At 41.7% G+C, this 15,764-nt stretch overlaps 2 protein-coding genes across 2 annotated transcripts; both read right to left on the bottom strand.

The window, feature by feature from the left end:
* Positions 1 to 2,987: 2,987 nt before the first annotated feature.
* Positions 2,988 to 5,369, bottom strand: LOC120234368 (protocadherin beta-3). The gene has a single exon (XM_039236194.1). It carries the CDS (start codon positions 5,367 to 5,369, stop codon positions 3,012 to 3,014), a length of 2,358 nt encoding a protein of 785 aa, XP_039092125.1. The 3' UTR covers positions 2,988 to 3,011.
* Positions 5,370 to 9,537: 4,168 nt separating this feature from the next.
* On the bottom strand, positions 9,538 to 12,119 carry LOC120234336 (protocadherin beta-2). Its single transcript, XM_039236139.1, has one exon. The coding sequence runs from the start codon at positions 12,117 to 12,119 to the stop codon at positions 9,726 to 9,728; it is 2,394 nt and encodes a 797-aa protein (XP_039092070.1). The 3' UTR covers positions 9,538 to 9,725.
* Positions 12,120 to 15,764: the final 3,645 nt, after the last annotated feature.

Raw genomic sequence — 15,764 nt, 5'->3', positions numbered from 1 at the left:
CATAGGTGTTGGTCTAGAACTTCTGTGTGTGACAAAGTTGAGATAAGCTTCTTAATTAAGGCTTGGATTTGTAGAATCTGGGATTGGAACCACCATAAGACTCCTCTTTCCTCCCTTCCATAAGCCTACCAAAACCATACCAGTATGAGTGAAACCTCCAGTAGGAGATGAGTGGTCAGTAAAATATCACCAAGCATGAGGAAGACTACCAGTGTGAAAAATGGACTCGACAGATAAAAGATTGTATATATAACAAATAGAAATTCAGAATATGGAAATAATTTAAGAGTAAGAGACTTTTAATTTCCTCAAACAAGCAAAAATAAATAAATAACAATTGTGAATAAAGAACAAGCTGACCAAATGGGAATTTTGAAAAGAAAAAAAAAAACTATACTTACGCAAAAAAAAATTTTTCAGTATATTGGGTGAATCTCAGGTTGAGATCTAGCAAGTACCAGAACATCAGGATAAAGGGGGGGAAATGTAAAATAGAGCAAAGAAGGTGCTCCTGGCTGGCTCAGTTGGTAGATCGTGGGACTGTGAACTCAAGCCCCATGGTGGGTAGAGAGATTATTTATTTATTTAAAAATTTTTTTTTAATGTTTATTTATTTTTGAGAGACAGAGACAGAGCGTGAGCAGGGAAAGGGCAGAGAGAGCAGGAGACACAGAATCTAAAACAGGCTCCGGGCTCTGAGCTGTCTGCACAGAGCCCGACGTGGGGCTCAAACTCACAAATCAGAACCACGAGATCATGACCTGAGCAGAAGTCGGCCGCTTAACTAATTGAGTCACCAAGGCACCCCAAGAGATTACTTTACAAAAATAAAATAAAGAAGTTTACAGATAAAAAATGACAACTATACTGATTTAATGCTTTTCATCAACAGTGTTGAATACCAAAAGAACAGAAGGAAAATGAGTTTAGATTTGAATATCTATGTTCAACCAAACTATTGGCTAAGAATATGACTATTAGACATAAAAGTATAGATTTCTAGTTTTACAATATACCACAATCTACCCTAAGAAGCAAGTATAAATACAGAATACAAGTAGTGACGTATACAGAAAAACTTACATTCTTAAAAAAAAGTCCTCATTTGCAAGAAAGCCATATTTAAGCATTAAGAAAGAGTTATAAAAAGTATGATAACTTCACTAGTTTTAACGGGTGATACTTCAATATAGTTTAGCTTTTTAACAAACCTACATAAAAGTTTGAAATTCATTATCATTTCTTTGCTTTTAAGTTAAAAACCAGACTGTAAATGTCAAGGAAATATTTACGTACTTATGAATTTGTGTTTTCAGAGAGGAAAAAGAGAATGTACACTATCTAGAATTACATTTTGAAAGTTAATTACTTATTGGCTATTTTAAAGTTTATTCAAAGACTTTCAGATCTTGCAAATTTCACTTAATTTGGAAACCATGAAGACCAAAGTTCAAGAGAATAATCTATTAGAGGCTAGGGAATTTAAATACAGATTTTAGGACATTAATTTGGCGGAAAGAAGGTCTGGGAAGTTGACAGTACTTTTATAAATTACTTGTATTTCTTTTCTTCTTCTTTATCCCTGAAATCAGAGATGTGAGCAAGTGTAACTGGAACCCAACTGGAGACCAGTACATTGTTTTACAATTCTCTGAGTTTCTCTGTTTTACAAATCTCCACAAGTGAAGGAAGACAACTAAATAATATATTGGCTCTATGGGGATTGTAATTATTAAGGCTCAGCCCTTTGTGAATGTAGCTAGTTCTTTTGAATTTCAGTGTACATATGAATTCCAGGTAAAGGAACCCTTGAAAAATTCATTATTTCTAAAATATTTTTTAAAAAATTACTCTTTCAGCAAATGTTATTCAAGCATCTACTGTGCATGAGCCATTGTGCCATGTGCTGGAGATACAAGTCTGATAAAACAGAAACAGACTCTACTGTAGAGTTCCTTAGAGTCTAGTAAGGTTATTTAGTGTATTTGGGCAGCAGAGCCATTTTAATTTCTCTTACTTTTTGAAAATTAGAATATTAACGATCAATTTGGAAATAATTCACTATAATGAACTTATTAGTCCTCACAGAGGACTACTAAAAATTATCATTAATATAGAATGTTACCTTTTACCTTGTACCAGACTTTGAGTATGGGAATTCCAAAAAGTGGCCACAATAGATAGTACAATACATATGGTCCCTTCTCTGCCCTGTACTTAATATCCAGATAAAGAAGTTTTTGAAAGTTGTCTTCAAATAAAAGGGAAAAACTTTCCAACAGCCCAGAAATAAAAATCAACTTTGAAACAAGAGTAAGGTGTAACTGTCTCTAATGTTTTCATGCAAAATAGGAAAGCACAATCTGTTTTTTGAAATGCTCTACTCGGTTTATTTTTTTTCTTTAATCATCATGAGATTACTCTAGATAAACCCAAGAGTAATTTGCCTTATAGTATATATTTTGTGTGCGTTTCTGACAATTTAAATGTAAAAATATTGAAATATTAATTGCAAAACAGGAAATGAACTAAACGTATTGTGCCTAAAAACATGCTGTACCTTAAAGAAGATACATCTTAGAGAAAATACATTTTTATCCACAAACTTCATTAACTACAAAGCTACTTTAAGTATAGTATAAAGAACAATATCTGACTGTATTCAAAGGATAAATTATAAATTACTGGTTTGGAACTCTATCTACATAGCTTTGGATAGAGAATTTGAGATAGTTCCTTAAAGTAAACTTGTTTGAAATCACCATTAAAAGATAATGAATCTATTTTTGCTCGCCTATTAGAAAAAGAAAAGAGGCAGTAAAACTGCATTAGCAAGACAGGAAGCAGATTAAAGAGGAGAATACCCAAGGATTTGCAAAAACCATAAAGTATAATCAGTATATAAAGAAAATACATCAACTAAAGATTCTTGATTATAAAAGAAAACAACCATAGTCAAACAACTACTTTTTGACCTAAACTATCATTAAAGTTGGAGCTTCGCTTTAATCTCACTCAGGGTCTTGAACCAGACCATTGGGAATAATAGGCTTGAGGAACTTGAACTCACTGGTCCCCGAGCCGCCCCGCAGACACACTTCATACTGGTAGCTCTGGGACAGCGTCCCCGTGCCGCTGACGTCCACCAGGTGGCCCGGAAAGTGGCCCTCGGGCACCGGGCAGCGACCCGCAGACGCCGCCCGGCTCCGCCTGCACAGCCGCACCGCCACGAACACCAGCACCGAGAACAGGAAGAGCGACGACACGGACGCCAAGGCGATGACCAAGTAGACGGTGAGCGGGTCGGCCTGCGCCTCGGCCGCCGCCACCTCCGGGAGCGGCAGGTAGGGCTGCGAGAAGCCGTCCACCAGCAGCACGTGCAGCGTGACGCTGGCCGAGCGCGGCGGCTCGCCATTGTCCTTGACCAGCACCACCAGCCTGTGCTTGACGGCGTCGCGCTCGCTCAGCAGCCTGGCCGTGCGCACCTCGCCGTTGTGCGCCCACACGCCGAACAGCCCGGGCTCCGTGGCCCTGAGCAGCTGGTACGACAGCCAGGCGTTCTGGCCCGAGTCGCCGTCCACCGCCACCACCTTGGTCACCAGGTAGCCCGCCTCGGCCGCCCTGGGCACCAGCTCGGTGCAGGGCGCAGAGCCGTTCTGCGGCGGGTACAGCACGAAGGGCGAGTTGTCGTTGTCGTCCAGCACCAGCACGCGCACGCGCGCCTGGCTGCTGAGCGCGGGCGAGCCGCGGTCGGCCGCGCGCACGCCGAACTCGAACGCCTGCAGCGCCTCGTAATCCAGGGACCTGAGCGCGAACAGCTGCCCGTTGTCCGCGTTGATGGACACCAGGGAGGCCAGGGGCAGCTGCGGGTCCTGGGGCGGCAGCAGCGAGTAGGTGACGTGGGCGTTGGCGCCCGAGTCTGCGTCTGTGGCGCTGACGCTGCCTAGGTGCAGGGCGGGGCTGTTGTTCTCGCGGACCCGCAGGGTGTAGGTGGTTTGGCTGAAGGCGGGGGCGTTGTCGTTGACGTCGGACACCGTCACGGTGATGTTGTGCTGCGTTTTCAGCCTGGGGGTCCCCAAGTCCGTGACGGTGATGGTGATGTTGTACTCGGATTTGCTCTCTCGGTCTAGAGGTGTGTTTGTCATTAGAGTGTAAAAATTTTCAACAGACGGTTTAAGGATGAAGGGGAGATTGTCCTCGATAGAACACTTAATTCTCCCATTGTCTCCAGAGTCTAGATCAGAAACACTGAAAACAGCCACCACAGTCTCTGGAGAGTTCTCAGGGATAGAGCTGGTAATTGAGGACAAGGTCAGTTCTGGTGGGTTGTCGTTCACATCAACCACCTGAACTATCACTGTTGTTTTTCCTGAAAGGCCTCCGCCATCTTTGGCTTCTATGTCCACTTCATAAGTATTCATCTCCTCAAAATTTAAATATTTGACTGTCTGGATATCACCAGTAATTGGGTTTAGCTGAAAAGTTTTGCGAATTTCTTCAGAAGCATGAAAAAATTCATATGATACTGTTCCAAAATTACCTGTATCTAAATCAGAAGCTGAGACAGTGACAACAACAGAGTTAACGGGGCTGTTCTCTAGAATTTGAACCTCATAGAGTGGCTGTGTAAATTCTGGGGCGTTGTCGTTTATGTCTAAGACCAGGATGTGGATCTGGGCGATCCCAGACCGGTGTGGGGAGCCGCCATCCAGCGCGGTAAGAGTCAAAATGAGCTCTGGCTGCTCCTCACGGTCCAGAGCTTTGTCTAGCACTAGTTGTGGGTACCTTCTTCCATCCCTACGACTGCGTGTGAGAACATGGAAATGGGAATTAGGAGTGATCGTGTAGTTTTGGAGGCTGTTTCTTCCCACATCCAAGTCCTCAGCATTTCCCAAAGGAATCATGGTTCCTGGTGGCGTGTTTTCCAAGAGTTTCAGCTGCATTTCATTTTCAAAGAATACCGGAGAATGGTCATTTACATCTATGACCTCAAGCTCATTTGTAATAAACTGCAAAGGGTTCTGCAGTAATATCTGAAAATGCAGTATACATGGCTCTGTGGGGCCGCATAGCTCTTCCCGGTCCAATTTCTCATGCAGAAGCAAATCGCCAGTCTGTTGATTAAGCTGAAAATGCTGTTTGTTTCCTTTAGACACAACTTGGGCTCCCCTCATAGCCAGTTCCCCTTCCCCTAGCCCTAGATCATTTGCTATATTGGCTATTAAAAAGCCCCTCTCTGTTTCCTCAACTACAGAGTAGCGTCTAGACTCAGACCCAGCCAGAGACCCACCCAGAAAAACAAAGAGAAATAGGACTTGCCTTTGCTTAAGAAAGCGCTCTCCCCTGGCCTCCATTGTGCTTTCGGCCATGTTCTTCCCGGAAATATTGCCAAGCTAAGCTTCTAGCAGTGCCAGGAAACGCAGTCTTTTACCTTCCAACCTTTGAAGAAGGCCTAGAGAATAATTCTTTCCAGGGCTCAGATTTACTTGCTTAAAAATCTGCCCAGGCTCACAATTCCTAGTTTACGGCACTGGATCTGTGCCTTACACAGTGCGCACAGTTCCTGTGGTTTAAATCGCCTTCTTAGACAACAGTGCCACCATGTGTTCGCTGGCCGCTTGAAAATCTCCGGAGAAGGTGTTTTGTTGGTGCAAGCGAGGAGCAAGTGTTGGTATCGATATTTTTTATTCGCTTATTCCCCTTATCAAACCCATATGACCCTACTGGAGGAGGTTGTGTTATATGAGTGAAACAAACACAATCTAGAGAAATGAAATATGCTCTTATCTAAAAAAAAAAAAAATCCCATTGCCTCTGGTAGAGTCCTTATTTACATGATTTTGCTTATTTATATGATTTCGCTGCTAGGGCTACTCCTCTTGCCCATCTGTAATTATAACACATAAACTTTAAATGACTGTGCTCTAAATTATGACATGCTTCATTTCCTCTTATTTTCCAGATTTTGTAAAACATGCATGAGTTGAATTTATACTCAGAAAAAAAATGCTATGAAAAGATGATCTCATGCAAGGTGATAAAAAATTATAATAGATCATGTCAGGGAATGTTATCCAGGGACAACAAATGCCTAATTCCTTTCAAATACAATCACTCAAGGAACACAGAAATTTCTCTTCTTGTTTCTCAGTAATTTTATAATTACTGGTTTCATCTATATTAACTGTATAACTGTATTTAATCCGTGGAAACAGCTATTTGTTGAGTTTGTAGAAGTTAGGCATATTGTGGTAACAGGACAGACCATGCCTATATACCTTACATGGTTTTCAATCTAATGGGGTGAACTGACTTTAAATATATATTCAAAGTGTTATAAGTGCTGTATAGGAAAGGTACTGAGTGTATGGAAAGTATGCAATAGGGGGACCTGACCTAATGAGTCTGGGGGTGAAAAAGTTTTGTCAAAGTTGTGCCATTTGAACATGAAGGATGTTTTCCAGGCTTGGGGCGCCTGGGTGGCTCAGTGGGTTATGTGTCTGACTCTTGATTTCTGCTCAGGTTACAATCTCATCGTTGGTGGGACTGAATTGGGTTCTGTATCTACAGTGGGGGGCCTGCTTGGGATTCTCTCTCTCCCTTTCTCTCTGCTCCTCCCCCACTTATGCTTTCTTTCCCTCTTTCTCAAAATAAATAAACTTTTTAAAAAATATTTTTATCTATTTCTAGGAGAGAGAGAGACAGCGTGAGCAGGGGAGGGTCAGAGAGAGAGGGAGACACAGACTCTGAAATAGACTCCAGGCTCTGAGCTGGCAGTCAGCACAGAGCCCGACACAGGGCTCGAACCCACGAACCGCGAGATCATGACCCAAGTGAAAGTCGGACGCTTAACCGACTAAGCCACCCAGGCGCCCCAAAATAAACAAACTTAAAAAAAAAAAAGATGTTTGCCAGGCTAAAACTGTAAAATGTAAAGAATCCATATATGAGAAACTGATATGTAAAGGCCCTGCAGTAGTAAAGTATAGCTATTCTAGATAATAAAAGGACATGTCGTACACTTAAAACTTAGTGTCTCAATACTAAGTGGCTAAGTGGGAAAAGAAGGATGGAGAAATAAACTGAGGGCAAATAACAGGTGCTTGGATTTTATGCTAAGAATAAAAAGGAGACATTGCAAGGTTTTAAGCAGAGAAATGAAACAACACAAATATCATGTGTTCAATCTAGCATTTTCACAATTATTAGGAATGCTACATGAAGGATCATCTATTAGGTTTGCTCTTACTATTAGTCATACTAAAAATAACAGCAATTGCACTTCTATATCTTTGTATTACCTTAGTCGTGATTTCAAGCTATAGAAATAGCTGTTATCATTTTGAGAGAACAAAAATTATGTGACTTGTCCAAGATCCTATAGGTAACAAGTTGGTTGATTTGAGACTTTTGATAGTAAGATAGCGCATTAAACTGCTATTCTCAAAAGGACACCTTTAAAATTCATATATTTTAAGGGGCGCCTGGGTGGCTCAGTCGGTTAAGTGTCGGACTTTCGCTTAGGTCATGATCTCGCGGTTCGTGGGTTCGGGCCCCGCGTCGGGCTCTGTGCTGACTGCCAGCTCGGAGCCTGGAGCCTGTTTCAGTCTGTGACTCCCTCTCTCTCTGACCCTCCCCTGCTCACGCTGTCTCTCTCTCTCTCCTAGAAATAAATAAAACATTAAAAAAAATAAATAAAATAAAATTCATATATTTTAATAGTATAGCTCATTGAAATAAAAAAAATCACATAAGAATTCAGGCAATCTGAAAAACATTAAGAATTAAAATGTGTTTGGGGCGCCTGGGTGGCTTAGTCGGTTGAGCGTCCGACTTTCGCTTAGGTCATGATCTCGCGGTTTGTGGGTTCTAGACCCGCGTCAGGCTCTATGCCGACTGCCAGCTCAGAGCCTGGAGCCTATTTCGGAGTCTGTGTCTCCCTCTCTCTCTGACACTCCCCTGCTCACGCTGTCTCTCTCTCTCTCTCCTAGAACTAAATTTAAAAAAAAAAGAATTAAAATGTGTTTTAATGTACAGATCAGAAATTGAACTACAATAAATAAAGTTGGATGAATCATTTAGGGAAATTTAAATTATAAATTAAAAAACAGTTTCTCCATATGCATTCCTTAAGCTAGAAGGCAGGAGAGGAAACTCCAACTAAGTAGAAAGAGAAAAAGGAAAAATATGTTAAAGGAGGCACTGAAACTGCATATTGTTTGAATAACAGTGATCATCGGTTCACTTAATAACCAAATATTATATATGTAATTCTTAAACATCAGAGAGCATTTAATGCCAGCAAAATTTTGTCCTATGAGTATTCTAAGTGTCTTTAAATATCAAAATATCACAGGTGAAGTAAAAACACTTCTTTCAATCATTTATTCAAAAATTTTTATTAAGAACTTATAATCCTCCAGTTATTACACTAATCATACAATAAATGGGCAGCTATTGAGACACATATCCGAGCGCATAAAAAGAAAAAAGCTTTGGAGCACCTGGGTGGCTCAATTGGTTAAGCCTCCAACTCTTAATTTCAGCTCAGGTAGTGATCTCACTGTTAGTGGGTTCAAGCCCCACAACTGGCTTTTATGTGACAGACCAGAGAGCCTGTTTGGAATTCTCTCTCTCTTCTCTTTCTGCCCCTCTCCCCACTCACACATTCTCTCTCTCTCTCAAAATAAATAAAGTTAAAAAAAAAGAGCTTTGAAAACCTAGTAAACTGGGGAAAAAGAGAAGTAATGCAAAACACACACACACACACACACACACACACACACGGCCAGACCAAGATAAATCATTTCCCTACAGGCTTATTTCCAATGGAATCATAAATGCTCCAAAAATTTTGAAAAATGCAATGACAAACTACATTTGAAGTTTCTAAAATTTGGTCAAGGACAAAGACATTTATTTCCTCCTATCTTTTGGATTTGAAGGACTTGCTCAAAGTTAACAGATGATTTGTAATTGCTAAAACTAATATTTTAAAGGGGGACTTGAAATGAGAAGATTAAAGAAAAAATAGCATTAAGAATTACATGGCTTTGAAAACAATTGGACATATGCTACTTATTTAATTACATTTGAGAATATTAGTGGTTGATTTATTGAGCATTTTAATGTAAATGGTTTGTAGAATCCAACAGTCAAAGTTGTCACAATCTCCAAGGAATCATAAGGAATTTGTGGATACTTTTAGGAAATACATATTTAGGAAAATGTGAGAGATTGCTTTGTTATTCATGAATATACATATGTTAAAAGTTTTGGCCAATGTAAGTTAACAGAATAAAAGTTATACTATTCTAAGAGAATATACGTGCAAATATTCTGGAAAAGGAATGAGCGTATGTAATGATTGCAAACATTTTAAAAATGTTTTAAATTTTAAGTTCTGTAAAGTAACCTAGGAACTGTGGAAGGTGAATTTGGAAAAAGGTGCTCTACCTTAAAAATTAAAGGCCTCAGAAAATACAAAATTTACTTTCTCACTTTAACTTGAATTAAGTTACAGTGAGACTGATCAACAAAAAGAAAAAAAGTTTGCATTCCTTACACCACAAACGAAGGTATTTAGAAACACCAATAACATGCACTGAATCGAAATAGGATAGCCACATACCAAATAAAAAGAACCCCAATGGGTAAGGCAGTAAAAAAAAGACTTTCCACAAATTAACAGAGACTGGGCTCAGTAGACCCTTATTAATTAATACTTAATTAAATTCAAAGCTATTCCTGAAACTGGGGTCTGCTTCATGAAACTTCTCCTCACCCAGACCAACGAAGTTGGGAAGAATCGGCTTTAGGAACTTGAACTCATTGGTTCCAGAACCTCCCCGCAGACACACGTCATACTGGTAGCTCTGGGACAGCGTCCCCGTGCCGCTGACGTCCACCAGGTGGCCCGGAAAGTGGCCCTCGGGCACCGGGCAGCGACCCGCAGACGCCGCCCGGCTCCGCCTGCACAGCCGCACCGCCACGAACACCAGCACCGAGAACAGGAAGAGCGACGACACGGACGCCAAGGCGATGACCAAGTAGACGGTGAGCGGGTCGGCCTGCGCCTCGGCCGCCGCCACCTCCGGGAGCGGCAGGTAGGGCTGCGAGAAGCCGTCCACCAGCAGCACGTGCAGCGTGACGCTGGCCGAGCGCGGCGGCTCGCCATTGTCCTTGACCAGCACCACCAGCCTGTGCTTGACGGCGTCGCGCTCGCTCAGCAGCCTGGCCGTGCGCACCTCGCCGTTGTGCGCCCACACGCCGAACAGCCCGGGCTCCGTGGCCCTGAGCAGCTGGTACGACAGCCAGGCGTTCTGGCCCGAGTCGCCGTCCACCGCCACCACCTTGGTCACCAGGTAGCCCGCCTCGGCCGCCCTGGGCACCAGCTCGGTGCAGGGCGCAGAGCCGTTCTGCGGCGGGTACAGCACGAAGGGCGAGTTGTCGTTGTCGTCCAGCACCAGCACGCGCACGCGCGCCTGGCTGCTGAGCGCGGGCGAGCCGCGGTCGGCCGCGCGCACGCCGAACTCGAACGCCTGCAGCGCCTCGTAATCCAGGGACCTGAGCGCGAACAGCTGCCCGTTGTCCGCGTTGATGGACACCAGGGAGGCCAGGGGCAGCTGCGGGTCCTGGGGCGGCAGCAGCGAGTAGGTGACGTGGGCGTTGGCGCCCGAGTCTGCGTCTGTGGCGCTGACGCTGCCTAGGTGCAGGGCGGGGCTGTTGTTCTCGCGGACCCGCAGGGTGTAGGTGGTTTGGCTGAAGGCGGGGGCGTTGTCGTTGACGTCGGACACCGTCACGGTGATGTTGTGCTGCGTTTTCAGCCTGGGGGTCCCCAAGTCCGTGACGGTGATGGTGATGTTGTACTCGGATTTGCTCTCTCGGTCTAGAGGTGTGTTTGTCATTAGAGTGTAAAAATTTTCAACAGACGGTTTAAGGATGAAGGGGAGATTGTCCTCGATAGAACACTTAATTCTCCCATTGTCTCCAGAGTCTAGATCAGAAACACTGAATACAGCAATTATGGTCTCCTGCAAGTTTTCTGGGACGTGATCGATAAGTGTTGACATAGTCATTTCCGGAGGGTTGTCATTCAAATCCATCACTTGGACAAGCACCACGCAACTTCCAGATAGGCCTCCACCGTCTGTCGCCTGAATATTTAATGTATAAGTCTGAATAGATTCGAAATCCAATTTCTGTGTTAAAAGGAGTTCTCCTGACTTTGCATTTATTTGAAAAGTTTTGCGAATATCTTCAGAGGCTTGGGAAAATACATAAGATATTTCTCCATAGGTTCCAATGTCCAAATCTCTAGCAGAGACTATGGCAACCTGGAATCCAATGGGACTGTTTTCCAGAACTTGTACCTCATAGAGCAGCTTTGCAAACTCAGGCGCGTTATCATTGATGTCTAAGACTTCAATGCGGACCAGGGCAGTGCCAGACCTGGGTGGAGTCCCGCCGTCCAGCGCAGTGAGAGTTAACCTGATCTCAGCCTGTTCCTCTCGATCCAGTGCTTTGTCCAGCACCAGCTGTGGTAATATGCCGTCGGAACTGTCTTGTAATTTAAGATGGAAGTGGGAATTGGGGGTGACAGTGTAACTTTGGAGACTGTTGCTTCCTACATCTAAGTCCTGGGCACGTTCTATTAGGAAGGTAGTTCCGGGAGTGATACTTTCTGAAATTTTCAAAGTTATTTCTTTGTCTAGGAAAACTGGGGAATGATCATTTATATCTCTAACCTGTAGCTCGGCCTGGAAAAACTGCAAGGGATTCTCCAATAGTACCTGGAAAGGTAGCACACAGGGCTCGGCAAGGCCGCACAGCTCCTCCCGGTCCAGTTTCTCATTTAACAACAAATCCCCTGTCTGCCTATCAAACTGCAAACGCGTTTTTCTCCCTTTGGAGACGACCTGAGCCCCCCGCATAGCTAGGTCATTTACCTCCAGCCCCAGGTCTTTTAACAAATTAGCCACAAAGGAGCCACTCTCCATTTCCTCAGCCACTGAGTACTGCTTAGGCTTGGAAGCAACCTGAGCTATGCCTAGCAAAACAAAGAATATCAAGACTTGCCTTTGTTTTCGAAAGCGTTCTTTTCCCTCTCCGGCCTCCATCGCCTTCCAGTCTCCCAGCAAACTTGACCCAGCTTTGGCTCGAGTTGTCGCTGACTCTGTCTCCCAGTTTCTAGCTGATAGTGGGAGAAATGGAGACGTCCAGGGCCTTGCTTTCCCGGAGCAACCTTTGAAAGCCTCCCCTTCCTGTTTGCTGTTTTAGCGGAGCATCTGGCTCAAGGAGCGCCGGCTGGTAACTCTCAAGTCTACTTCTAATGCTGCAGCGCCACCCTGCGTCCTTCCCGAGTGTTAATTTTATCCAAAATGAAGAAAATCCTAAATCTTTCAGACAGTTGGCAATATAAATGAAGGATTTTCAAGTACTGTCTCAAAGTCTTATCTGCATTTCCTTTTTCAATGCATCCATAACGACCACGGCAAGCATTGACAAATTTCCGTTCCAGTTTTCTCACAGCTCGAAAGGGCTCTTTTTAAGTGAGGAAAAAGTCGACTTCAGAAAGTGGAAGGGAGGGGCGCCTGGTGGCTCAGTTGGTTAAATCTCAGACTTTGGCTCCGGTCATGATCTCACAGCTTATAGGTTCGAGCCCCGCATCGGGCTCTGTGTTGACAGCTAGCTTGGAGCCTGGAGCCTGTTTCAGATTCTGTGTCTCCCTCTCTTTCTGACTTCCCTGTGCACGCTGCCTCTCTCTCTCTCTCAGAAATAAATAAAACATTAAAAAAGAAAGTAGAAGAAAATAACTTCAGTCCCAGGAGGAAAGAAGGCTTTGATTTGAGTAAGCAGTTCCCAGTTTTTACTTAGATGTTGGGCGTGTATGTATCTCGTGTTGGTTAGGTTACCATCCTCACACTCAAAAGAAACTAAAACTATAGAAACTCTGGACAAGCACACTATTCAACTGAGAACATTCTCTTGGGACAGTGAAATAATTCTTTTTACTCCTGTTTCTCTGGGGCCCACTCTTACTTCACATTTCCCTGAAATTTGACACATTTGGGCCACATGAAAATCTCCAAAAGTAGCTGGAAAATGTCTTCAGGTGAATGTGTCAATTTTTTTATTTTCTTTTTAAATGATTATTTATTTTTGAGAGAGAGCAAGCATGAGCAGGGGAAGGGCAGAGAGAGGGACACACAGAATCTGAAGCAGGCTCTGAGCTGTCAGCACAGAGCCCCAAGCAGGGCTTGAAACCACAGACTAAAAGATCATGATCTGAGCGGGAGTCAGAGGCTTAACCGACTGAGCCACCCAGGTGCCCCAAGAGCATTTTTTACATAGCCTCAAATTACTTGTCACATCTAGCAATGCCAATAATTTCATAATATCAAATATTCCGTTGGTAGTGAATTTTTCCCAGCTATCTTTTTAAATGTTTTGAGCGATAATTTGTTAAATGAGGTTGCCAAACAATATATGTATGTTGCAATTTGTTAGGTGTTTAAAGTCTGTCTTTTTGTATTTAAAACAATTTTTCTAAAAAAGTGTTGTCAACACCCAAAAGACATGGAGGAAACGTAAATGCATATTACTTAGTGAAAGAAACTAGTCTGAAAAGGCACATACTCTATTACTGCAACTACATGGCATTCTGGAAAAGACAAAAGTAAAGCTACATTAAGATTAGTGGTTGTCAGAGGGAAAGAGGGGGGGAATTAAGAGGTAAAATACATGAGATCTGGGAGGCATTGAAACTTTTCTTTATGATACTCTAATGGTGGCTACATGACATTATGCATTTGTCAAAGCCCATAAAACAACACAAAAAGTGAACCCAAATTTAAATTACAGACTCTAGTTAATAATAAGGGATCAATATTCATCAATTATAATAAAGAAACAAACCACACTAATGCAAGATATTAATAGGGAACATTGTGAGAGAAAGTGGGTATATAGGAACTCTTTGTATTATCTGCTCAATTTTCTGTAAAACCTAAAACTGCTCTAAAATATTAAGTCTACTAATTAAATATTTGTATTGAGAAATGTTTCAAATATATAGAAAAGTTAAGAGAATGATACAAACAATTCTAATCTCATCCAAATTTAAAACTTATTTTTATCCTATTTATTCTTTCTACATAATTTTTCTATCTTTATACATATTTTATTCTACACACAAATGCCCCCTTTTTGCTGACACATTTGAAAGTAATTTGAAGACATAATACTTCATCTTTAAATATTTCAGCACTTAAAAAAAAAAAAAAAAAAGGGGGGCGCCTGGGTGGCTTAGTCGGTTAAGCGTCCGACTTTCGCTTAGGTCATGATCTCGCGGTTCGTGGGTTCGAGCCCTGCGTCGGGCTCTGTGCTGACTGCCAGCTCAGAGCCTGGAGCCTGTTTCAGTCTGTGACTCCCTCTCTCTCTGACCCTCCCCTGCTCACGCTGTCTCTCTCTCTCTCCTAGAAATAAATAAAACATTAAAAAAAATAAAAAATAAAAAAAAAATAAATATTTCAGCAGGCATCTCCTTAAGTATAAGGTATCTTACATAATCATAATCCTACTAGAACATTTAACAAAATTAATAATAATTCCATAACATTATCTAATATCCAGTCCCTATTAAATCTCATTATTTTTTCATTATCCTTCCTCAATTTCAACTTTACTAAGAATTTATATGCATTCTTGAGTTACTTTTACAAATGCACTTACTTTCTTAACCACTTGTTAAAAAGAATGTCTTAGAACATTTGTTTTTTAGCAAAGTTTCATGATTGTCTTGGTGTTGCATAGATTTATTATAAAACAGCCCCCTGTCTTTTATGATACTGAATTTTTTTAAGTATCCAGACTCATTGTCTTGTAGGATGTTCTGCATTCTGAATTTGTCTGATTGTTTCCTTGTGGTATCATTTGACCTGTTCTTCTATCCTCTGTATTTCCAGAAAAACTGGAATGGATGATTTATTAAATGTAATGATAAAACACTTTTTAAAGCTCTCATTTATTTTCTGTAATTAGGTAAAAAAAAATGGGCAATCACAGCTTCCTTTTCTTAACATTTAGAAAATAAATGCCTACTTTATTCTGTTGATATTATTTTTTCTTTTCATGATTACATTTATATTATGTTTATATTAAGATGACAAAAATTTAAATTCAATTGATAGCAAGTGTTTTGGCACTTATCTTAAGGTGGAAATTGTGGGCTTGTGGTAACACTCACACAATTTGCTTTTGACTTACTAACGATACAAACAACTAAGTTTTCCCATAATCCGTCAAGATATGTATTTCACAAAGCTCTAGCAAGCAGGATTTCAGAATAAAGGTGATTCAAGCGGGGGATATGAAGATGCTGTTTATTTGCTTCCCCCAGAATGAATGTGCAGCTAATGGTTGGGAAAGGGACACTTATATAAGGATCCTGGCATTTTTTGCTTTAGGAGAATCCTCATAGTCTATTAGTACAAAGTGTTCCCTTGAAAGAAAGTCTTGACCAGGCATTGCCATTGGTGGTTACTTGTCTTGAGTATATATTGGACTCTGTATCTCTCTCCTAAAGATATGTATATATGCATACATATGTATGTATATGTTTTCATATACTCTGTATGGTTTTTCCCAAGAATATCAGACATCTTCTCTCCCACTACTAAAATAAGCTGAAATTTGTATCAGGTTTTGGTAGTCTGGTAGATGATTGCATTTTTACTAAGAGCACAATTAAAATTTTATTTTAT

Source organism: Hyaena hyaena, unplaced genomic scaffold (genome assembly GCF_003009895.1).
Source record: "Hyaena hyaena isolate Hyena2069 unplaced genomic scaffold, ASM300989v1 scaffold_107, whole genome shotgun sequence".
In the NCBI taxonomy this organism is placed as follows: domain Eukaryota; kingdom Metazoa; phylum Chordata; class Mammalia; order Carnivora; family Hyaenidae; genus Hyaena; species Hyaena hyaena.
The sequence above is the reverse complement of the archived record's forward strand: the minus strand, read 5'-3'. Positions and strand labels throughout refer to the sequence as shown.